General features: G+C 43.7%; 1 protein-coding gene across 2 annotated transcripts; it reads left to right on the top strand.

Annotated features, from left to right (window-relative positions):
• Positions 1–603: 603 nt before the first annotated feature.
• Positions 604–23,961, top strand: ttll12 (tubulin tyrosine ligase-like family, member 12). 2 transcript variants are annotated; one of them, XM_055905215.1, is made up of 14 exons: positions 604–846; positions 2,765–2,922; positions 3,295–3,493; positions 3,584–3,743; positions 8,583–8,716; positions 9,225–9,301; positions 9,384–9,500; positions 10,137–10,331; positions 10,423–10,534; positions 13,834–13,985; positions 16,650–16,731; positions 16,953–17,021; positions 19,993–20,131; positions 23,336–23,961. In XM_055905215.1, the coding sequence occupies exons 1-14, from the start codon at positions 694–696 to the stop codon at positions 23,485–23,487; spliced, it is 1,899 nt and encodes a 632-aa protein (XP_055761190.1). In that variant the 5' UTR covers positions 604–693; the 3' UTR covers positions 23,488–23,961. The 2 variants fall into 2 exon arrangements, with proteins under 2 accessions (XP_055761190.1, XP_055761191.1); XM_055905216.1 differs by lacking the exon at positions 604–846 and adding an exon at positions 896–2,019.
• The last annotated feature ends 170 nt before the right edge of the window (positions 23,962–24,131 follow it).

Genomic DNA, 24,131 nt, shown 5'->3' with positions numbered 1-24,131 from the left:
AGCCTGGATTCGAACCAGGGTGTATGTAGTGACACCTGCTGCGCCACTCGTGAGCCTTAACACAGGGGTTCCCAAACGTTTTCCCTCAGGGCCCTCCTTCCAGCATTGGGGAACATCCCGCGTGCACCACATCTACTTCTATGGGCACAAGTACTGTTCATGACAAACTGTTCACAACCCTCCTGCTGGTGGAGAGAATTTTACAGGTTTATTTCCTGCAATTATACACATTTTGTCATGGGGTGCAAATAACATTTAGCAGTTTTAAAGCACATTTTCTTGCAATTCTATAATTTTGCCATGTCTAATGAGTATACATGTGATATTTGAGTGACAAAAAAAACGGTATTTGACATGGGCTAGTTTATCTGGATATTTCAGACAAGTTATAAACAGCTCTCTAAGGTATGCAATGACTAACATGACAATAATAACTTATGACGCACTACCCAGTTTCGAAATTGCACCTTGTGCATTCTACTATTTAACCTAGGGGACGCGCCCCACCGTTTGGGAACCACTGCTCTAACTGACGCAATAATAGGACAAATACAACGATGACATGTCTATCCAAGTCTATGGTTCGTTCCAGAAATCTCCCATAATGCACCGCCAGTGTGCTCCGGAACTACCCGGTAGTTCGGTACACGTTCTTATTATGTACCTCACGCGATTCACGCGTACCGTTTAAAGATGGAGCAGCCTAACACGGAATCTTACACAAACGTTATGAATGGCGAGGAGGAACATTTCAATACCTTCCTGTCTTTGCACTCCGCTGCACTACAGTCCTCAAGAATCCCTTCGCTGTATTGGAAGAGCTTGTACTACAAACTTATCAACGAGGTCGGTAGCGTAATGGCTGAAGCTAGATATAGCCCTTGATCATGACTCAGTTCAATTACATTACACGTAACGTTAAGTCTTTGAACGAAGGGGAGATATTTGTTAAAATCCTTGACGCTTGAACATTAACATGCAAAGCTTGAGGTACGGTTTTGCAAACACAAGGACCTTTGAAATCAGTGAGAAATAATTGTCAAAAACAAAAGGTTAGGTTAAATTGATATACACCTTGATGGCCGTGTAGGAACAGTAACCCCTACGTCTACATATTTTTTTTTTTACCGCGCGTTAATTTACGGAAGACAAAAGGCGACCACCTGTGGTAATTAGCTATCTAGCTTGTTCCGAACACCTATACTATTTATACAAAAGTATGTGGACACCCCTTCAAATTAGTGGATTCGGCTGTTTCAGCCACTCCAGTTGCTGACAGGTGTATAAAATAGAACACACAGCCATGCAATCTCCATAGACAAACATCGGTAGTAGAATGGCCTCACTGAAGCACTCAGTGACTTTCAATATGGCACCGTCATAGGATGCCACATTTCCAACAACTCATTCAAATTTCTGCCCTGCCCAGTAAACTGTAAACCTGTAAACAGTAAACCCAGTTACCCCAGTGAACTGTAAATGCTGTTCTCTGTGTTTGGCGGATGCCAGGAGGATGCTACCTTCCCGAATGCATAGTGCCAACTGTGGGGTTTGGTGGAGGAGGAATAATGGTCTGGTGCTGTTTTTCATGGTTTGGGCTAGGCCCCTTAGTTCCAGTGAAGGGAAATCTCAATGCTACAGCCATCAATGACTTTCTAGACGATTCTGTGCTTCCAACTTTTTTGGAGCAAGACCTTTCCTGCTTCAGCATGACAATGCCCCCGTGCACAAAGGGTGGTCCATACAGAAATGGTTTGTGGAGATTGCTGTGGAAGTACTTGCCTGGCCTGCACAGAGCCCTGACCTCAACCCCATCGAACACCTTTGGGATGAATTGAAACGCCAACTGCGAGCCAGGCCTGATCGCCCAACATCAACTTAATGCCCATGGTTTTGAAATGAGATATGCGATGAGCAGGCGGCCACTCTTGTAGTGTATGTGTAAACGTAACTCAGGAAGTGTAGTTTCGTATGGCTATATGGATCCATGGTTATATGGATCTGTGCGAAACTGCTACAGTAAGTGTTTTTTAAAATTATTTTATTTTAAGGATTCTTTCTCGCTGATGAAAGATAAGGGCCATATGTTTCAAAGCCATACCGAAAGTGATCATTATTGATGTTTCTAAAAGATGTATATAATAAAATCAAAATCCTTGATGACAGGACAGGTGGCGCTGTATTGAACCCACTGCACAGCCATCTTGATACTTGATATGTTTTGGAAGCTATAGAAATGCACTTATTAAGATTTACATTAGTTAATTCTATTACAGGCACCTTAATGTACACTTTTAATTTATATTATGTGAGTTAAACATAATCATAAACCCCACCACCTCTACTGGACCTAGGCTAGTTAATATTAGTTCTGGCTCAGTATCAGATCCAATGCCTGTCTGAATGGGCTCCCGAGTGGCGCAGTGGACTAAGGCACTGCATCTCAGTGCAGGAGGCGTCACTGCAGTCCCTGGTTTGAATCCAGACTGCATCACATCTGGCCGTGATTAGGAGTCCCATAGGGCGGCGCACAATTGGCCCTGCGTCACCTGGGTTTGGCCGGGGTAGGCAGTCATTGTAAATAAGAATTTGATCTTAAATGACTTGCCTAGTTAAATAAAGGTAAATTCAACAATGTATGCTGTTTAAGTTGTTTTTAATGCAATTTCAAGGTTAACATTCTGTGCACGCTGTTGTATGTTCAATTGGGATTTATGGTTATCTGGCTAGCCTATCTAAATCTGCCCTTGCTCTTCGGATCTAGGTGTACGATGCAGGAGAAGTGTTTGGCGTCATGCGGGTAGAACAGGACGATGAAGGAGATGACGATGAAGAGAGAAAGAAGGCTTATCCTAGTGTAGAGTTTACGTGTAAAGTGGTTGTGACCAGGGGGACTGGCATGCAAGCCTCAGACCCCACCAGGTGAGGGCGCTGTAGTCATAATAAATAACCACCTGTTTACCATCTCATGCAAGTCACCAGTGCATGTCACCTACCACCTCACTTTTTCATAGATATGTAGTTGATTATTTTCTCAAGGTCAAGAGCACAGTGTTTTTATGAGTAGGTGTAAAACTACAGATAGTATTGTATAAAGTGGGTACACTTATTTTCTTTTGCTTTGGTGGGCCTACCCATTTTTTTTATTATTTTTTTTTTTTTACACATCCCAGCATTTCACCTTCGTCTACATCTCTTCTATTCTTCATCTGTCCTGCCTCCAAATCACTTCCTCTTCATCTCCCTATCCTGTATCTCTTTTACCTCATATCCTCTAATTCCTCCATCCTCCAGTATCTTCCTGGTTGACCATGCATGGACGTACCGTGTGGAGAGCTCTAGGCAGCAGCTGGAGCAGATCCCTGGCCTCCTGCCCAGGATGGCTTCCCTCATGGGGGTGGACTTCCATGGAGAGGCCCCTGACCCAGACGTTGTGGAGCTGGTGCTGGAACAAATGTGGAAGTACAACCAGACCTACCAGCTGGCCCAGGGGGTATGAGCACATACTCTCTCTCTTTCACGCACACTATTTCTCTATCTCGCTCTCTAACAACCCCCCCCCCTCTCTCTCCTGTGTGTCCAGTCAGCCGAGGAAAAAGTGCCAGTCTGGTACATCATGGATGAGTTTGGCTCCCAGGTGCAGCACTCTGACCAGCCTAGCTGTTGCATGGCACCCTTCTTCTACACACAGGGCCAGCTGGCCTACACTGTGCTCTGGCCTCTCGCAGACCTGCAGGAGGGAGGTATAGACACTCATGGGCGTGTGCATATACACACACATTCACAATGTAGGGTTCTGAGTCTTGATGAATCCCGAGAACAAAATGACAAAAACACTTCAATTCAAGGTTTTATAAATGACGAGCCGTGACGAGTTGTACACATGCAGCATACAAACTTCAACACACATTTGTCTCAAACACCAGTTGATATACATTTGAGAGAGGGAAGTTTCCTCAGCCTGTAGAATCCATGCAATACTATAATCATAATATATCTCAATGACGGAAGGGAACTACTGAACAAAAATATAAACGCAACATGCAAGAATTTCATAGATTTTACTAAGTTACGGTTCATATAAGGAAATCAATCAATTTAAATAATTTCATTTGGGCCTAATCTATTTATTTCACATGACTGGGAATACAGATATGCATCTGTTGGTCACAAACGTTGAAAAAGTAGGGGCGTGGATCAGAAAACCAGTCAGTATCTGGTGTGACCAACATTTGCCTCATGCAGCGCAACACATCTCCATCTCATAGAGTTGATCAGGCTGTTGATTGTGGCCTGTGGAATGTTCTCCCACTCCTCTTCAATGACTGTGCGAAGTTGCTGGATATTGATGGGAACTGGAACACTGTCGATCCATAGCATCCCAAACATGCTCAATGGGTGACATAAAAATAACATGGTTTGAAACAGGGTATAACTATATATAGGGAGTACCAGTACCAAGTCAATGTGCACAGGTATGAGTTAATTGAGCTAGCGATGTACTCTACATATATAGGTAGGAGTAAAGTGGCTAGGCAACAGAATAGATAAGACTGTGCCAGCAGTGTGTGTGTTTGCAGTATTCATGTTATGTGTATGTTGTGATGTTAGTGTGTTGTGCCTTCAGAAAGTATTCACACCCCTTGACTTTTTCCATGTTTTGTTGTTACATCCTGAACATTAAAGTTCTTAAATTGAGATTGAGTCTCAGGCATACACACAATACCTCATAATTTCCAGGTGGAATTATGTTTTTAGTTTTAGTTTTTACCATAAAATGAAAAGCAGAGATGTCTTTTCAGTAAGTATTCAGTCCCTTTGTTATGGCAAGCCTAAATAAGTTCAGGAGTACAAAATTGCTTAACAAGTCACACAGTAAGTTGCATGGACTCACTCGGTGTGCAAAGCATTACAGCAGTTGAGCATGGAGAAGTTATTAATCACACTTCGGATGGTGTATCAATACACCCAGTCACTACAAATATGCATGTGTCCTTCCTAACTGATTTGCTGGAGAGGAAACTGCTCAGGGTTGTCACCATATGGCCAATGGTGACTTTAAAACTTTGTTTAATCGCTGTGATAGGAGAATTGAGGATGGATCAACAGCATTGTAGTTACTCCAGATTACTAACCTAAATGACAGAGTGAAAAGAAGGAAGTCTGTACAGAATACAAATATTACAAAACATGCATGCTGTTTGCAAGGCACAACAGTAATACTGCAAAAAATGTCCTGAATAAAAAGTATTAGAAGCCTCTTGGACCTAAACTTGGTGCTCCGTTACGGCTTGCCATGGGGTAACAGAGAAAACAGTCTATAACTAGGGTGGCTGGAGTCTTTGACAATTTTTAGGGGCTTCCTCTGATACCGCCTGGTATACTGTTCCTAGGCCGTTATTGAAAATAACTGACTTGCCTGTTATTGAAATTAACTGACTTGCCTAGTTAAATAAAGGTAATAAAAATAGAGGTCCTGGGTGGCAGGAAGCTTGGCCCTGGTGATGTACATGGCCGTACGCACTACCCTCTGTAGTGCCTTGCGGTCGGAGGTCGAGCAGTTGCCATACCAGTGTCGTGTCTTTGCTATCGTTAAATTGAAGACTTATAGTTTTTATAAAAGATTCCTGTAATTAGGGATTACGCTATCACTTGAGTAATAACGTAACTAATTAACTATGAATTCGAGGGCACCAGGGAAAGTTATTAGATTACAAAGTTATAATTTCCCAATATAACCTTTCAGATATTTTCATATCTGATCAATAGTCTTCTAATTAATGATTTATTTACTCTACCTCGTCAGTCTCATTCCAAAAGTCGTAAATCGTTGATTATCTGCACGAACCCAGTCTTCACTATGAGTCATCCATACATCAATTGTCTTAAATCATTTATTTATTACTAACTAATTAATTCACAGAAATGCATAAACAAACTTAAAATAGTTACATGAAATGATGGGAGCAATATGCCCTAGTGGGCTGAACCGGCATGGCGGCTTGTTAGACAAAAGGGATGGATAGGGGGTTGATTCAGAAGTCACTACAGAGTATACTCTTTATAACAATTGACATGCTAATCCTTACACATGAACGCTCACTCATTCGGGAACAATTGCAATCAATAAATATATATATTTACGCTCATTGTTTGTGTCGTCTTGATCGTCGGAGAGAAGTTCGTTTTGTTGGAGCTCCTTCTGTCGTAATTATTGTGGATTGTTCAGAGTGACATTCGTTATAGAATTCTTGTTTCGGCGGTTGTCTTCGCGTTCAATGATACCGAATTCCTAGCTGCAGACTAGTAGTCAATATCAAAGACTTGTTATTATTCGTATTAAGAGTTTAACCACGTGGTATGGTTAAAGACTCAGCAATGGTACTCTAACCTTCGTTCTCCCCATGGAAAGAAAACATGGTCTAAATGGTAAATTCTTAAAGTTGACTTTTATTCAGATAGCAGAGAGGGGTGGTACCATGGTCTCTGACCCAACTGGCTCAGGGGCGGTCCTTGGATTTAGTTCAAATACAACAGGGAGTTGTATTTTTCTTCATTAAACAGTTCAAAATCATATTACACAATTATACAAACAGTATAATACTCACTCATTCATTTTATACAACAAACAGGTGTAAACCTCATATCTGAGGTTATTATATAAACAGCGGTATGGTAATGTGGTCCCACAGTCTCTCCTGAGTTTCCCACATGGGGACAAATGGACATGTTAATTTTATTTACCGTTATTTTACCAGGTAAGTTGACTGAGAACACGTTCTCATTTGCAGCAACGACCTGGGGAATAGTTACAGGGGAGAGGAGGGGGATGAATGAGCCAATTGTAAACTGGGGATTATTAGGTGACCATGATGGTTTTTTGAGGGCCAGATTGGGAATTTAGCCAGGACACCGGGGTTAACACCCCTACTCTTACGATAAGTGCCATGGGATCTTTAATGACCTCAGAGAGTCAGGACACCTAGGATCTTCACCGATCTTTCCTACTTTGGCAGGAACATGAAATATGTTCGTACCTCAAGTTCTGTGAGGTGGAAGAGAATTCCTTTTGTCCTGAAAGTTTACCCTCAGTATTATAGACAATTTGTGGTGGGGGGATTCTCAGGAATTTACGACATCTCTCTGTGATCACCGCATGGGTTGTGGTAGGAAAGGGAGAGGGGGATGGGGTTTGAAGTACCCAAGCAGGCAACATCATGACACCAGGCAGTGATGCAACTCGTCAGGATGAGGAACTGAGGACCCATGCCAAATCTTTTCAGTCTCCTGAGGGGAAATGGGTTTTGTCGTGCCCTCTTCATGACTCTCTTTGTCTGCTTGGACCATGTTAGTTGGTTGGTGATGTCGCGGCCGGCTGCGACAGAGCCTGGGGGCGAACCCAGAGACTCTGGTGGCGCAGTTAGCACTGCGCCACCCGGGAGGCCCCCATCTGACCACTTTTTTATTGATCTTGTCACTGCTGCTTCCTGCTTTAATTTTTACTTATAAGCAGGAGTCAGGGGGATAGAATTGTGGTCAGATTTACCAAATGGGGGGTGAGGGAGAGCTTTGTACAGGTCTGTGTGTGGAAAAAGGTGGTCTAGAATTTTTTTCCCTCTGGTTGCACATTTAACATGCTGATAGAAATGAGGTAAAACTGATTTAAGCTTCCCTGCATTAAAGTCCCCGGCCACCAGGAGCACCGCCTCTGGATGAGCGTTTTCCTGTTTGCTTGTGGGGGTATACAGCTCATTGAGTGTGGTTTTAGTGCGAGCATCAGTCTGCGGTGGTATGTAGCCAGCTACGAAAAATACAGATAAACTCTCTAGTTAGATAGTGTGGTCTACAGCTTATCACAATACCTACATTAAGTTTCTGAACTAATGTTTACCACTGTTCGTTTTTACTTATTTAGAACCTAACGGACAACTAGTCAAAGCTCCAAACCAAGTTTATTCACCCGCTGGTTCAAACAGCTGAAAAAGACAGTCATGTTTACACAAGTACACATATTGGGTGAAGTCAACTCATTGCACATCTAGACAGCCAATACATCTCTGTTGCTAGGCAGGAACGTAAGTAATGTGTGTAATGAAACAGTTCCTTCTCCTTTCATCTGACCTGACCTCCGCCCACATTCCTCACTAATTCACCCTTATCAGTGACCACAACAAAGTTATTCCCTTTTCCCTTAGTAACTTTCCAGGCACATGGCTCTTCTCCAACCTCCATTGACTCCACCATATACATTCTTCATACATATACCTGTATGAAGAATGTATACTTCTAGTGTAGCAAGTATTTCAAACTAGAACCCAACAACACACACACACCATTTGGGGAGGTGCTTTAGCTGTGGCACGGTAGGACTCCAGGCTTCAGTGACAAAAAGCTTTCCCTCCTCCCCCAGGCCTGTATTCACACTTACATGCCTTCAAAACCTGGCCAAAAATGGTCCACGTAATCTATAGGCTAGGTGTTGTGAACCGGTCTCTTTCTCTCGTGCGTTTTCCCCCCATGTCCCCATAACCATTTCCCCCCCCCCCCCCAGTGTGTCTCTCTTAACTAAGTTTCTCTTCCAGAGGAAGTGACAAGGGACTATGCTTATGGCGAGAGCAACCCTCTGGTGAGGAGATGTCGCTTGTTGCCATGGATACCGGCTGACTTGGAAGGGGTCAGCACCCTGACCCCTGAACCCTCTGATCTCTACTATGAGGTAGGGAGACCGGAAACATGTTTCTAGTGTCAATACAGTCAGCCAATGAATGACTCACTCAATGTCTTGAAGTTCAGAAGTGAAAAGTCTACACATGAAACCTGCAGAGGTCAAATGAATGAAATGTTTAACTATAGTTAAATACGTCCTCTAGCAAATTGTTATGTAATAAAAAAAGATCCTGTTGAAAAGCGATATCCCAAGTATAAGTACAGTAATGTACACACACTAAAGGGTAAAAAAATATAGTTTTTAACAAAGGTGTTTTTTTAGACAACTGCAAACCTGCCTGGAGTAGGGCATTCAATGAGTTGATCTGATGGAAATCTGTTGCTTGAGGAGCAATAGAGAACAAATAAGTAAAGGCCCACCCCCCCACTTGTGCCATGTCATGACTTACCTGGACCCGTTATTGAGATGTGCCTTTTGTTAAATGGAGTGAAAAGCAGACTGGTGTGATATTTTAAACTGCCAACACCTCTTTCCCCCCCTGCCTTTCTCTCCTCAGACCATTTCACAGGAGAACAAGGAGATTCTTCCTCTGGACATTCGGCCCCATACTGTCCCCAAAGACAAAGTGCTCAAGTCAGTCCAAGTCCATTTTGATTTCATTACCGAGATGTGACACACAATCATGCTCACACCTCTTTGCGTGCATGCCTTGCAGGGTGTTCACAGAGATGGGACAAGTTCTAAACAATCTCCATCACCCACGGTTCACGTTCACAGAGACTGAAGAGGAGGCTGATATTCTTTGGACCTTCTCCCACATCAGAGACTACAGGTGAACAAACACACACTCTTTCAACGTGTACCCAAAACACTATTCCATCATTTAATCACACTGACGCCCGATGAGAATCTACCCGACATATCAAGCCATGTCAAACTCCCAAAACTGCTACTGTTCTCTTCTACAACTAATGTGGGGTTTTCACTCGATGTGGGCTTTTTGGTGTGCTCTCTGGGTATGTTGCTTTTGGCTGACACCGCAGTGTCGTCTTAGTAAGATCAGGACTCACTTTAAGACAACCAATATCTTATGTCAACCACAGACATCACAGATGCACATGAAACGCTGGTGGCCTTCCAAGTGTGAGCACCTTAGTAAGATGTGTTAGGTGACATGTAAATGATGAGATGCTTCAGAGATGGCTGCTCTCTGTGTCAATGACACGCACCACAGGCACTCTAACCAAAGCCTCCAGGCTGTTTGGGTGCTGAGATAAGTCTCCAGGGCTCTGGCCTCAATCTTAACGGTCTTTAGGACACCACTAATGAGAGTACAAGTGATTTATTGATAACTTACTCATCTAGGATCTCTCAATCCTAGCCTTGATGGGAAAAATGCCAAACTAATATAATAATCCTAATATGACTCTCTCTCCCTCAAACACGGAGTCTGTCCGTCTCTCTACAGGAAGTTAAGCGAGGAGCGTCCTCACGTTATGACTAATCAGTTTCCCTGTGAGACGGTTGTCACAGTGAAGGACTGCCTCTCCGCCGTGTCGCGGAGGGCCCGGGGAGGCCAGGGGGCCGAGTGGCTGCCAGAGACATTCAACCTGCAGACTGAGCTGCCTCAGTTTGTCAGACATTACCAACAAAGACAAGGGAGGTGAGCTCAGATAATCAGATGTCTCCCTTCACATAACTTATTACCGTGATACGTTTTCATCAACGTCATTGTGGGTGTGTGTCTGCTCCAGGGGAGAAGACAATCATTGGATCTGTAAGCCTTGGAACCTGGCTCGGGGGCTGGACACACACATCACCAACAACCTAGACTACATTATCAGACAGAGAGAGAGCACACCCAAGGTAACACACACACCATCAACCTAGACTACATCAGACAAAGAGAGAGCACGCACAAGGTAACACACACACACCACCAACAATCTAGACTACATCATCAGACGGAGAGAGAGCACGCCCAAGGTAACACACACCACCAACAATCTAGACTACATCATCAGACGGAGAGAGAGCACGCCCAAGGTAACACACACACACCACCAACAATCTAGACTACATCATCAGACGGAGAGAGAGCACGCACAAGGTAACACACACACCATCAACCTAGACTACATCAGACAGACCGAGAGCACGCACAAGGTCACACACACCATGGTCATGTGGAAGAACAATTATGGAAAAGCATGCTAATTTAACCCCCTGCAGTTGTATCTACACTGCTCCAAAAAATAAAGGGAACACTTAAATAACACAATGTAACTCCAAGTCTGTTTCTGACCGTTTGAGCAGACACATGCACATTTGTGGCCTGCTGGAGGTCATTTTTCAGGGCTCTGGCAGTGCACCTCCTTGCACTAAGGCGGAGGTACCGGTCCTGCTGCTGGGTTGTTGCCCTCCTACGGCCTCCTCCACGTCTCCTGATGTACTGGCCTGTCTCCTGGTAGCGCCTGCATGCTCTGGACACTACGCTGACAGACACAGCAAACCTTTTTGCCACAGCTCGCATTGATGTGCCATCCTGGATGAACTGCACTACCTGAGCCACTTGTGTGGGTTGTAGACTCCGTCTCATGCTACCACTAGAGTGAGAGCACCGCCAGCATTCAAAAGTGACCAAAACATCAGCCAGGAAGCATAGGAACTGAGAAGTGGTCTGTGGTCACCACCTGCAGAATCACTCCTGTTTTGGGGGGTGTCTTGCTAATTGCCTATAATTTCCACCTTTTGTCTATTCCATTTGCACAACAGCATGTGAAATTTATTGTCAATCAGTGTTGCTTCCTAAGTGGACAGTTTGATTTCACAGAAGTGTGATTGACTTGGAGTTACATTGTGTTGTTTAAGTGTTCCCTTTACTTTTTGGAGCAGTGTATTTACATCAGACTTAAATATTAACACCAGTCTTCTCTGTCTTAGGCCTCGAGTTTTGTGTTCTATCTTAAACCCCTCTGAGACCCGGTCCAGATGGCCTCATGATCAAAGCCGTTAAGCCCTCACTACCCCACTATCACCAACAGAGAGCCCAGAGGGGTCTCCGGGCCAACAAAAGGCAAATTGAGGCCATATTAGCGTACCATTCACACACATGCTTGTAACCCTTAGCACCTAGTGCAGCCATCTCTTTCCAAATGCCATTGAAATAACGTCACTTTGCACTACTCACACTTTAGTGCTCACAAGTAGATTTAAGTCAAAACTGTAACTAGGCCACTCAGGAACATTCACTGTCTCTTTTTGGTAAGCAACTCCAGTGTAGTTGGCCTTGTGTTTTTAGGTTATTGTCCTGCTGAAATGGGAATTAATCTCCCAGTGTCTGGTGGAAAGGAGACTGAATAAGGTTTTCCTCTAGGATTTTGCCTGTGCTTAGGTCTACTCCATTTCTTTTTTTTATTTTGAAAAACAACCCAGTTCTTAATGATTACAAGCATAGCCATAACATGATGCAGCCACCGCTGTGCTCGGAAATATAGAGTAATAGAAATATCACTTTGTATTCAGGACAATTTTTTCTGGTATTCCTTTTTTTTTTTTTTTTTTAAACCTTTATTTAACTAGGCAAGTCAGTTAAACTAATTCTTATTTTCAATAACGGCCTACCGGGGAACAGTGGGTTAACTGCCTTGTTCAGGGGCAGAATGACAGATTTTTACCTTGTCAGTGTCACGAGAATTTCTAGTTCCAATGATATTAACTCAAAACTCACTATATACTTTGACCAATTCCCCGGGGGTTGTAAGGTCCCGGTTAAGACGAATTTGACAAAGTCCCAGAAGTCTGCAAAAGGCAAGTTCTTTATTCAGAGAGCTCTGAAAATCATACAAGCACATAGCCTTTTATACCTCACATTTGGTCATACCATATACCATACCCCTTTACAATGCCCCTCTTCTTTAACACTGTCAATGCTATTTACAAGTCTTCTCCAACACATACATTGCTTATCATATCCTGCAACATGTTACATCATCTACTGCAAGCCTAACTGTTTCAACCCTTTCTGGGTGGTGAGACCTCCTTCCTATTATCAGTTTCACAGTGGTCACAAGCTGTCTGTCACTATTTCCTATGCACACACTGTCTTGCCTACATTGCTAAATAGTAAAGTCTTAACTTGTCCTATGCACACACATGAGAGAATTCTAGTCTTATGATTCTGATAAATTTCACTCAATTATACAGTGACCGGGTGGAATACTCTAGTCATTACCTTAAACATATAATTTCCTTATCAGTCAGCTCGGGGATTCGATCTTGCAACCTTTTTGTTACTAGTCCAACGTTCTAACCACTAGGCTACTTTAGTGCCTTGTTGCAAACAGGATTCATGTTTTGGAATATTTGTATTCTGTACAGGCTTGCTTTTCATTGTGTCAATTAGGTTAGTATTGTGGAGTAACTACAATGTTGATCCATCCTCAGTTATCCTATCACAGCCACTAAACTAACTGTTTTCAAGTCACCGTTGGTGAACCGTGGCTTTAGACACTGGTATGTGGAGGAGATGAATGACATACTATGTTGTTTAATTAGACATACTATGCAATTTTTGTACTTGTCCATTGTTATATGCTGGTATTTTTTGCTGGTAACCTGTCTTGTTTGACTTAGTAATAAATCTGAGCGTACAGATTTATGTGCCGTTTAAGTGTGACTGCGGTTTGTGACCTCTGTTTACGATCGGCAGGATTTTAGCTATGTGGGAATTACAGAGAATGGTGGCGATATCAGCTATCTTGATCTGCACAAATGAGCTAAATTACTTTTTACAATTCTGTTCCCCGGGCCCCGTTTCTGCACATCTGCTAACTGTCACACGGATAAGAGGATGTACTTTCTGTAAAAGGAGAGAGAACTCTGTTCGTTGGGATTTTCAACTCTGAGCTATTTGAGTGATTGTCGAATTGTTCCATTTTTGCTCAAATCATCTCGTCTCTTCTTTTAGTTAGAATTTCCGCCACAGGTGTTAGCCAAAGGCAAACCTCGGCGAGAACCATAATGCCTATACACATCCAGTCAAAACATCACATTATGAAGTGAACACAGCAATTAGATGTTGCCTTTTTAAATGAAGTTGTGTGTTGACTAGCCTATTTGTTGGTGTGTGTATTTACGCCTACGTGTGTGTGTGTGTCTCCCAGGTGGTGTGTAAGTACCTGGAGGATCCAGTGCTGTTTGAGAGGGAGGAGGTGGGGATGGTGAAGTTTGATATTCGCTACGTGCTGCTGCTGCTCTCCGTTCAGCCTCTACGCCTCTACTCCTACAACGTGTTCTGGCTGCGCTTCGCCAACAGGTTAGACTTCCCATCAACTGCTGCAGGAAGTGGCGCTTCCTTGCGACACTCGTTTGTCATGCTGGCGTTCACCACAAAATGCTGGTCTATACTGGGTTTCTTTCTTTCCAGTAGGAAGCCAATAAATCACGTTTTATTTATCACATGCGACAAATACAACTGGTGTCGACTTTACAGTGAAATGCTCGTTTACGAACCTTTCCCAACGATGCGGAGTAAAAGAATATAAAATATGCACACAAATGGAGCTACATACAGGGAGTACCAGTACCAGATCAATGGTACTGACTAGACATCAGGATAGATAATAATGAGGTAGATATGTACATGAAGTGAACACTCAATGGCTTGGGTTGCAGGAGTCCTTGGCAATTACACCGCCTGATATAGAGGTTCTGGATGGCAGGAAGCTTGGCTCCAGTGATGTACTGGGCTGTCCGCACCACCCTTTGTAGTGCTTTGTGGTCAAGGGCGGTGCAATTGCCATACCAAGTGGTGATCCAGCCAGTCAAGATGCTCTCGATTTTGCAGCTGTATGACTTTTTGAGGATCCATGACAAATCTTTTGTCTCCTGAGGGAGAATAGGTTTTGTCGTGCCCGCTTCACGACTGTCATGGTGTGCTTTGACCATGTTAGTTTGTTGCCTACCCTCACCACCTGGGGCCAACCCGTCAGGAAGTCCTGGATCCAGTTGCAGAGGGAAGAATTCAGTCCCAGGGTCCCTAGCTTGGAGGACTATGTTGAATGCTGAGATGTAGTCTATAAACAGCATTCTCACATTATTTCTAATCTTGTCCAGGTGGATCTGTTGGGGCGGTATTGGAATGGGTCTAGGGTGTCTGGGATGATCGTATTGATGTTTGTCATGACCAGCCTTTTCAAGGCACATCATAATTACAGATCTGAGTGCTACAGGAAAATAGTCATTTAAGCAGGTTACCTTGGGAACAAGGACAATGGTGAGCAGCTTGAAACCTGTTGGTATTACAGACTGGGGCAAGGAAAGATTGATAATGTCTGAGACACCTGCCAGCTGGTCTGGGCATGCTTTGAGAATGCACCCTGGTATTCCGTCTGATTGTTAACCTGTTTAAACATTTTGCTCACATCGGCCACAAAGAGCGAGATCGCATAGTCATCTGGAAAAGCAGGGGCTTTCACGCAAGGCACAGTGTTATATTCTTCTAAGCAAGCATAAAAGGCATTTAGCTCGTTTGGGGGTTCTGCATTGCTGGGCAGCTCATGGCTGGGTTAACTTTTGTAATCTGTTATAGTCTGCAAGCCCTGCCACTGTTGTGGAAAGTTGTCCTCAAGTTTCCTTCAAAAAAGCAAAGCACCTCCGAGTTTGTGGAATCAAGATAGACTTTATTACAAAAGCGATAGAGCCGAGCTGGTCTGCAGAGCAACTGATTTTCCAGTCTCGGGACATTTATTTTATACAGTTTCATCCTTGCATCATATTCATAGCCATTCCCTCTTGTGTAAATGATCTATACGCCATGGCTTCTCGCCACCATTATCTTTGTCTCCTTCCATTATGTTTACGCCCATCTTAATCTACTCCCCTTGTTGGTCCGTGTTTAGATTATATTGGTGGCATAACCTTGACAATATCTGATTACCCCTCTTCCTGGCCTTAGTTTCCAAGCATCAATTATATTGGTGGCGAAACCACAGTGTTAATGAAAAAATTGTTCGGACACACACTCCTAATGTGGGTGTGTCCACTGGTGCCCATATAGTTGGTCACTGACAGATCTAATGGCCTCTTGGGATTAAGCAATGACTTTCAACCTAGTAACCCTTCCTCTAGTCCAGTGACCATGACATATACATACATAATAATGGACTCTTTGGACTAAGTAATGAATTTCAGTAACCTTTCCTCTACATGTGGTAAAACCCTCTAAGATGCATACAGTGAAGCTTATAAAAACATAACACATATACTGGAATTTTCTCCAATAACGCCTTCCTTCTATATTGTCCTTTTGCATGTTTGATGTCTCGTCGGCGGTCATAGTGGGATTTCTTGTATGCGTCTGTGTACTGTTAATTGTCAGCGTTCGCTCTAGCCTTTAGCATGTTGCAGATGTTGCCTGTAATCCAAGGTTTTTGGTTTGAATACGTTCTTAGTCACTGTGGGGATGACATCATCTATGCACTTGACTGTTGTGGTTAACCCCTCAATGTTATCAGATGAATCCCGGAGCATGTCTGTACTAGCAAAAAAGTATTGTGGCCTCGCATCTGCTTCATCCGACCGCTTCCGTGTTGATCTGGTACTTCCTGTTTTTTAGCTAGAATGTTTAAGAAGTAAAACCAGCTGCCTTGCTAACCACAACTTCCCCTTTTATCAACATGCTCCACTCACAAGACTGCATATAAAGCCTCCGTTTGTCGCTCATGTTCTAGAATGTGTGAGGACTTGGTGGGGGGGTGTGAGGCTCATAAGATTTAAGCGAGGGCAGAATTTGAATGTCAAATGCTGCAACCCATGAATGCCACCTATGATGTGTTGACTTCCAGAATATGACTGCTGATCTAGGATCTGTTTTGCCTTATAGAAGAGGAACCTGATCTGAGATCAGCACTGCTATTCTGAGACGCTTTGTGAATACAGGCCTGGGGCTTTATGCTGGTCTCATCTCTGTTCTACACAGGCCTTTCTCTCTGGACCACTTTGATGACTACCAGAAGCACTTCACTGTCATGAACTATGCAGAGGGGGTCCAGCTCAAACAGGTAATGATGACAAAGCAAACCCCCGCATTGATCAAAAGCAGTCGAAGCCAACCGACTGAAAAGGACAAACGCATCCACACACACACTCAGAAACGTAAACAAACACTTGTCAAAGACAACACGTGCACACATGGCAGCAACACAAAAACATATACACACAGCTACAACAAACACACACCACCTGAATTCATTCCCTAAATCTGATACTCTGTGTGCCCCAGGTTCACTACGATGAATTCATACCTATGTTTGAAAAGCAGTATCCTCAGTATCCATGGAAAGAGGTTGAGGTAAACACACACTTTTTAATCTTTCACGTGTCTGTCTGTATGTGTGAGTTAAGACGGGTGGAAACTACGTGACTTTGAACATCCCAACATCGCTGAGCCTCACATTAAACGACCGTCTTTCCTGTATTTTTGTTGGCGTGTTACCAACGTAGTGGTGCGCACACTAAACGATGTGGCACAGAACGGGGGTCACACTACAAGATTCTTCACTTGGTGGTGAGGATTGTCGATACCACGCTGTCTCGCGAAAACAATGTGATTTAATGTCGCTACAACGAGCTGTGGCTCAAAGCAGCCTCATAAACGTTTTCAGTCAGACATTCAGTTGAAATATCTAGGCAACATTTTGAATTGAGTAACATTTGCTTGTGAACTTCAGAGCTGTAACAATCTGACACTTTATGTGTTATGTAAAGAGGGACAACTGGAAAGAGAGCTCTGTGATAAGAAAGTCGGTTCTTCCATGGAATTGCTCGGCTCTGTTACTTTGTAATGAAGTCTAACTGAATTTACAAGTTCCGGTATTGGGGCAAATATTTGAGTCAATATTTCCACAACACCTTAAAACAGTCACCTCTATATGGATAATAACTCCCCTTCACCTTTCGCCACCGTTATCTTCCAGTCTCAGTTCTTGCTTGTTAACGCCCACATCTGCTACGGTCTAGGTTATAATGGTGGCGGGGCCCTGGTTAATATACAAAAAATAATACATGTTTCCAGTATTAGTTCTGTATTTTCTGCTGACATTCTATTTCTACATTTCTGGTTATCAGCTCCATATACCTTTCCTGCTGACACTCAGTTTCTACATGTCTTGTGATGAATTCTATGTCTTTTCTGCTGACATTGTTTTTACTGTAGTCCAATGCTTAGCTCTTTATCTAGCTCTGTCCATTTACCTGAGCTCAGCAGATATTCAGCTCGCATATGTTTTATCCCTTATACATGTGTTTGTCTCAATACTTCAAAGTGGTCAGTCCGGATACTGGAAATGTAATCATTGTCAAGCGTATTGCTCCTACAAAGGCAAATACAAACGCATACTAGTAGTAGTCATGGCTCCTGCCCCAGAGTCTACACATTCCTGGGGGATGTGAAACGACATCATCTCACTGGCGTCTTCTCTGATGAGCTCTCATTGGCTATTGCTGAACATCGTTCTCAAATTGTCACACTACAAGGGCATTGCAGATTTTGTGCAGATAAAATCAAAAATGTTTGAAAATATCAGGTCGTCTGAGACTGCTCAAATACTAGATTGGTAACCCTTAGATTGTGTCTCTGACCCACTCACATTAAATGAGCGTTGGTGACGGCCGCACAGCCCTGTATAGGCAACAACATTGGCATATTTTCTCCGTTCTCAAAAATGTGTCTAGAACTGATAAATTGTGTAGCATACACTCGGCTTTACTCTGTAGCTCTGTTACATAATCAGTGTTGAGATTAGTTAGTTGGGGAAATAATATATTTCTGTATGGAGGAGTGGGCCAAAATCCCTGCTGCAGAGTGTGCAAACCTGGTCAACAACTACAGGAAACGCATGATCTCTGTAATTGCAAACAAAGGTTTCTGTACCAAATATTAAGTTCTGCTTTTCTGATATATCAAATACTTATGTCATGCAATAAAATGCAAATTAATTACTTAAAAATCATACAATGTGATTTTCTGGATTTTCCGTCTCACAGTTGAAGTGTACCTATGATAAAAATTACAGACCTCTACATGCTTTGTAAGTAGGAAAACGTGCAAAATCGGCAGTGTATCAAATACTTGTTCTCCCCACTGTATGTCTTCTGGTGCCTATAAATGATTAACTAATGTGTATGTCCAATGGCCTTCACAAGACCAGGCATGACCCAGAATGGTTAGGCCTGTGCTGATCCAGCATTGCATATTCACATGGATTCTGCTTACTACTCTAAGATGCATAACACATGTACTGGAAAATCCCCAATATCTTCCAGCAAATTGTGTGCTATTTCAAGGACGTCTGTTTGGAGAAGTGTATTCCCTGTGACCTAAAGACCCCAGCGGTGTCATTTATCAATCATATGTGAGCACAAATCTATGTGTAAACCATGCATGGGATTTCCACGCAAAGTGATAATATCAATATGAATGTTTGCTTGAGTGTGTGAATGTATACACAGCCATGCGTATGCACAGTGCTAAGTGGTGGAATAAGGGAACTGCTTGTCAAGCGTAGTAGAATGGGGAAAATATATGTTGAAATAGCGAGAGTAATAATTAAATCGATCTCAGAAGCAATCAATGGCAAAGATTGGAGGTGCGCAATCTATACATTTCTATGGACAGCAGATGTCATGACATTTCTCCAAACAGCCTTTCTCCGCTCGCTAGAGAACTAAATGAGGAAACAAGTTGAGATCGGATCATGGAAACACTCCCGGTACAGAGATGATTCTGAAAGTAACATACGTGTTGTTTGACAAAGTAACTCATATTACCCAATTTGGGAAAGTTATTTTACTCCGTTAATCACAAAAGTAATCTAACACCTTTATCTAACACCTGCCCCCAATCACCCCTTACCCAAAACAATTGTAAATATTGGACTAAAAATTGTGCCTTCCTGTATTATACTTATGCTAAAATATTTGTTCTATTCTACTGCCATTTACTTTGTTCGTACTCTTTTATTATTTGTTATTGTTGTATTGTCAAGAAGGAACCTGCAAGTAAGCATTTCGTTGGACGGTGTAGACAATGTGTATCCTGTACAAACGACTAATAAAACTGGAAACTTTAATGCATTACCCCCGACACTGTAGGTAATACAGTTGTGTTACTGTTCTCTCTCTACTCCCATCCTCTCTCTTTCTCTCTGTCCTTATCTTCACCTCTCATCTTTCTCTGTCTACCTCCGCCTCCTCTCTGTCTACCTCCTCTTTCTCTCTAACCCCTTCTCACACTTCACCCCTCCCCCCTCTCCTCTTCTCAGAGAGAGGTGTTCAAGGCATTTGCAGAGCTCTTCCAGGCAGCCTCGTCCCGGCCGGCCCCCTACGGTTTCTGTGCCTACCCCTCCTCCCGGGCCATCTACGCTGTAGACCTTATGCTCAAGTGGGGCACTGGGGACAGAGGTGAGGCCTGGCTATATTAATGTGTACTTATCATGTGTATGTTTCTGTACTTCTACGTGTGAGAGCACTACATACCTCACTGAGTTCCTCACATTCATAAGATGGGCTAACTGTGTACACTGGGAACAGGAGGACTGCTTGTCTGGCCTTGAACTGGCTACAGTCTCAAACAATAGATAGGCTAACTGTTATTGTCCACGTTCTTATTGATAATCTCCCACTGAGTGGCAATGATCCCACGCATGGTTTACACACAGATTTGTGCTTTCGCGTGATTGATAAATGAGGCCTTGTAAGTAAGCATTGTGATGAATGGTACTGTGATGGATGGTACCACCATTGTAAGGAAAGGAGGGGGAGCAGCAGAGGACCAGCAGCAGCTGCATAAAACATTTTTGTGTAAAGTAACACATGCATTGGCGTACGGTTGTTACTCTGTATTCGTTGGGTCCCTACATTTACAGACCTAAAACTGTATGGCTACTGGGGCTTGTTGGGAATAATTAAAAAAAATCAAACTGTGGAAAATGCTGGATAAAAAGATAAAGTGAACACGTTTTAGTGTTTTAAAAGGTTTAATAGACACATGTTCCTCGAAGGTCTGTACCTATCTACTGAAGGACAAACCACTCATCCTATCTCTGCTCGCTCTCCAAGTGCCTAGGCCCTGGTCAAAACATCTCCACCCTCTGGATCAGAGTAAACTATCATTTGAATGTGCCTATAGCTGAGTTAAAGCTATCGGCCTCAGGAAGGTCACCTAGGATACCAAGTTCTGCTTTATGGTGATGAGGTCACCCACATGCTACAACTTAATTTAGTGGGCATGAATAATTTAGGACCCAACCAGTTAGGAGGGTGAGAGTGTAGTTAGTTGTCTTCTGTTATTTAAACTGTGGTCCTGTGTGGCTCAGTTGGTAGAGCATGGCGCTTGGAATGCCAAGGGTCATGGGTTCAACCTCCGCTGGGGCCACCCATAGGTAAAAGGTATGCACACATGACTCCAGAGTGGTCCAGCGGTCTAAGGCACTGCATCTCAATTTAAGAGGCGTCACTACAGACCCTGGTTCGATTCCAGCCAATATCACAATCGGCCGTGATTGGGAGTCCCGTAGTGCGGCGCACAATTGGCCCAGCGTTGTCCGAGGCCGTCATTGTAAATAAGAATTTGTTCTTATTTGACTTGCCTAGTTAAATAAAATGACTAAGTCGCTTTGGATAAAAGTATCTGCTAAATAGCATATACACTGCTCAAAAAAATAAAGGGAACACTTAAACAACACAATGTAACTCCAAGTCAATCACACTTCTGTGAAATCAAACTGTCCACTTAGGAAGCAACACTGATTGACAATAAATTTCACATGCTGTTGTGCAAATGGAATAGACAAAAGGTGGAAATTATAGGCAATTAGCAAGACACCCCCAATAAAGGAGTGATTCTGCAGGTGGTGACCACAGACCACTTCTCAGTTCCGATGCTTCCTGGCTGATGTTTTGGTCACTTTTGAATGCTGGCAGTGCTCTCACTCTAGTGGTAGCATGAGATGGAGTCTACAACCCACACAAGTGGCTCAGGTAGTGCAGTTCATCCAGGATGGCACATCAATGCGAACTGTGGCAAAAAGGTTTGCTGTGTCTGTCAGCGTAGTGTCCAGAGCATGCAGGCGCTACCAGGAGACAGGCCAGTACATCAGGAGACGTGGAGGAGGCCAACAACCCAGCAGCAGGACCGGTACCTCCGCCTTAGTGCAAGGAGGTGCACTGCCAGAGCCCTGCAAAATGACCTCAAGCAGGCCACAAATGTGCATGTGTCAGCATATGGTCTCACAAGGGGTCTGAGGATCTCATCTCGGTACCTAATGGCAGTCAGGCTACCTCTGGCGAGCACATGGAGGGCTGTGCGGCCCCACAAAGAAATGCCACCCCACACCATGACTGACCCATCGCCAAACCGGTCATGCTGGAGGATGTTGCAGGCAGCAGAACGTTCTCCACTGCGTCTCCAGACTCTGTCACGTCTGTCACATGTGCTCATGTTCTCAGTGTGAACCTGCTTTCATCTGTGAAGAGCACAGGGCGCCAGTGGCGAATTTGCCAATCTTGGTGTTCTCTGGCAAATGCGAAACGTCCTGCACGGTGTTGGGCTGTAAGCACAACCCACACCTGTGGACGTCGGGCCCTCATACCACCCTCAAGGAGTCTGTTTCTGACCGTTTGAGCAGACACATGCACATTTGTGTCCTGCTGGAGGTCATTTTGCAGGGCTCTGGCAGTGCACCTCCTTGCACAAAGGCGGAGGTAGCGGTCCTGCTGCTGGGTTGTTGCCTACGGCCTCCTCCACGTCTCCTGATGTACTGGCCTGTCTCCTGGTAGCGCCTGCATGCTCTGGACACAACGCTGACAGACACAGCAAACCTTTTTGCCACAGTTCGCATTGATGTGCCATCCTGGATGAGCTGCACTACCTGAGCCACCTGTGAGGGTTGTAGACTCCGTCTCATGCTACCACTAGAGTGAGAGCACCACCAGCATTCAAAAGTGACCAAAACATCAGCCAGGAAGCATAGGAACTGAGAAGTGGTCTGTGGTCACCACCTGCAGAATCACTCCTGTTTTGGGGGGTGTCTTGCTAATTGCCTATAATTTCCACCTTTTGTCTATTCCATTTGCACAACAGCATGTGAAATTTATTGTCAATCAGTGTTGCTTCCTAAGTGGACAGTTTGAATTCACAGAAGTGTGATTGACTTGGAGTTACATTGCGTTGTTTAAGTGTTCCCTTTATTTTTTTAAGCAGTGTATTACTCACTCAGATCTGTCAGAGGTAGATTGGATGGTTTAACAGTTGATTAGTGATGTTTAACACATACTGATTCCGACAGAGGTTTAGTTTCACACCTCAGCGTGTAGGAAAACTGCTATGTATCTTAGTGGGAGTTTCCCGTAGTGATAGTTTCCACCCAGGAGGATGAGTACAATGGCACTGTTAATCTATATATCATTAGTTATACCATTGTGGAGTATTACCAGTGTAGACCATTGTATACTTAATCACATTTCTCACACTTAATTTGTATTTCTTCATAAACCTCATATTTTAGTTATATAATATAAGTTATATTTAAATGTAATCCATTATTAACACCTGCTAATAATATCCAGTGTATGATCTAACCCTCTTTTGATCTGTTCCTGGATCAGGTGAACGTGTGATGAAGCCTCAGATCCTGGAGGTGAACTTCAGTCCAGACTGCGCCCGGGCCTGCCTCCATCACCCTGATTTCTACGACCACATGTTCCAAACACTCTTCCTGGATGAGGCTGATCAGTGCCCTGTCACTCAGGTCTCATGATGACCTCTAACCCCTGACCTTGAACCCATATTACACAGTTGAAAAGGTCCATTTGGACAATTTGTGTTTCTAGTAGTAATTGATAATGAGTAATGCTCTGGACCAGAGGTGCCAAATACATTTTGCCCCGTGGGCTGCATTCGGTCACTACTGAGGTCCAGAGGATCGGCTGCATTCGGTCACTACTGAGGTCCAGAGGATCGGCTGCATTCGGTCACTACTGAGGTCCAGAGGATCGGCTGCATTCGGTCACTACTGAGGTCCAGAGGATCGGCTGCATTCGGTCACTACTGAGGTCCAGAGGATCGGCTGCATTCGGTCACTACTGAGGTCCAGAGGATCGGCTGCATTCGGTCACTACTGAGGTCCAGAGGATCGGCTGCATTCGGTCACTACTGAGGTCCAGAGGATTGCTTTTCAAATGTATTACATTTCCTCTTCATCAAAATTAGCAAATAAATTGTTTTTAAATAACTTCTGGAGTTTTCTATGCTCCCTGACTGTCTAGTCAGACTGTCTGGCTTTTGTGGAGCGATGGGTAACGATGCTTCGTGGGTGACTGTTGTTGATGTGGGCAGAGGGTCCCTGGTTCGCGCCCGGGTCGGGGCGAGGGGATGGACTAAAGTTAAACTGTTACACAGGGA

Source organism: Salvelinus fontinalis, chromosome 39 (assembly GCF_029448725.1).
Source record: "Salvelinus fontinalis isolate EN_2023a chromosome 39, ASM2944872v1, whole genome shotgun sequence".
In the NCBI taxonomy this organism is placed as follows: Eukaryota; Metazoa; Chordata; class Actinopteri; order Salmoniformes; family Salmonidae; genus Salvelinus; species Salvelinus fontinalis.
This window is presented reverse-complemented; position numbering and strand designations above follow the sequence as displayed.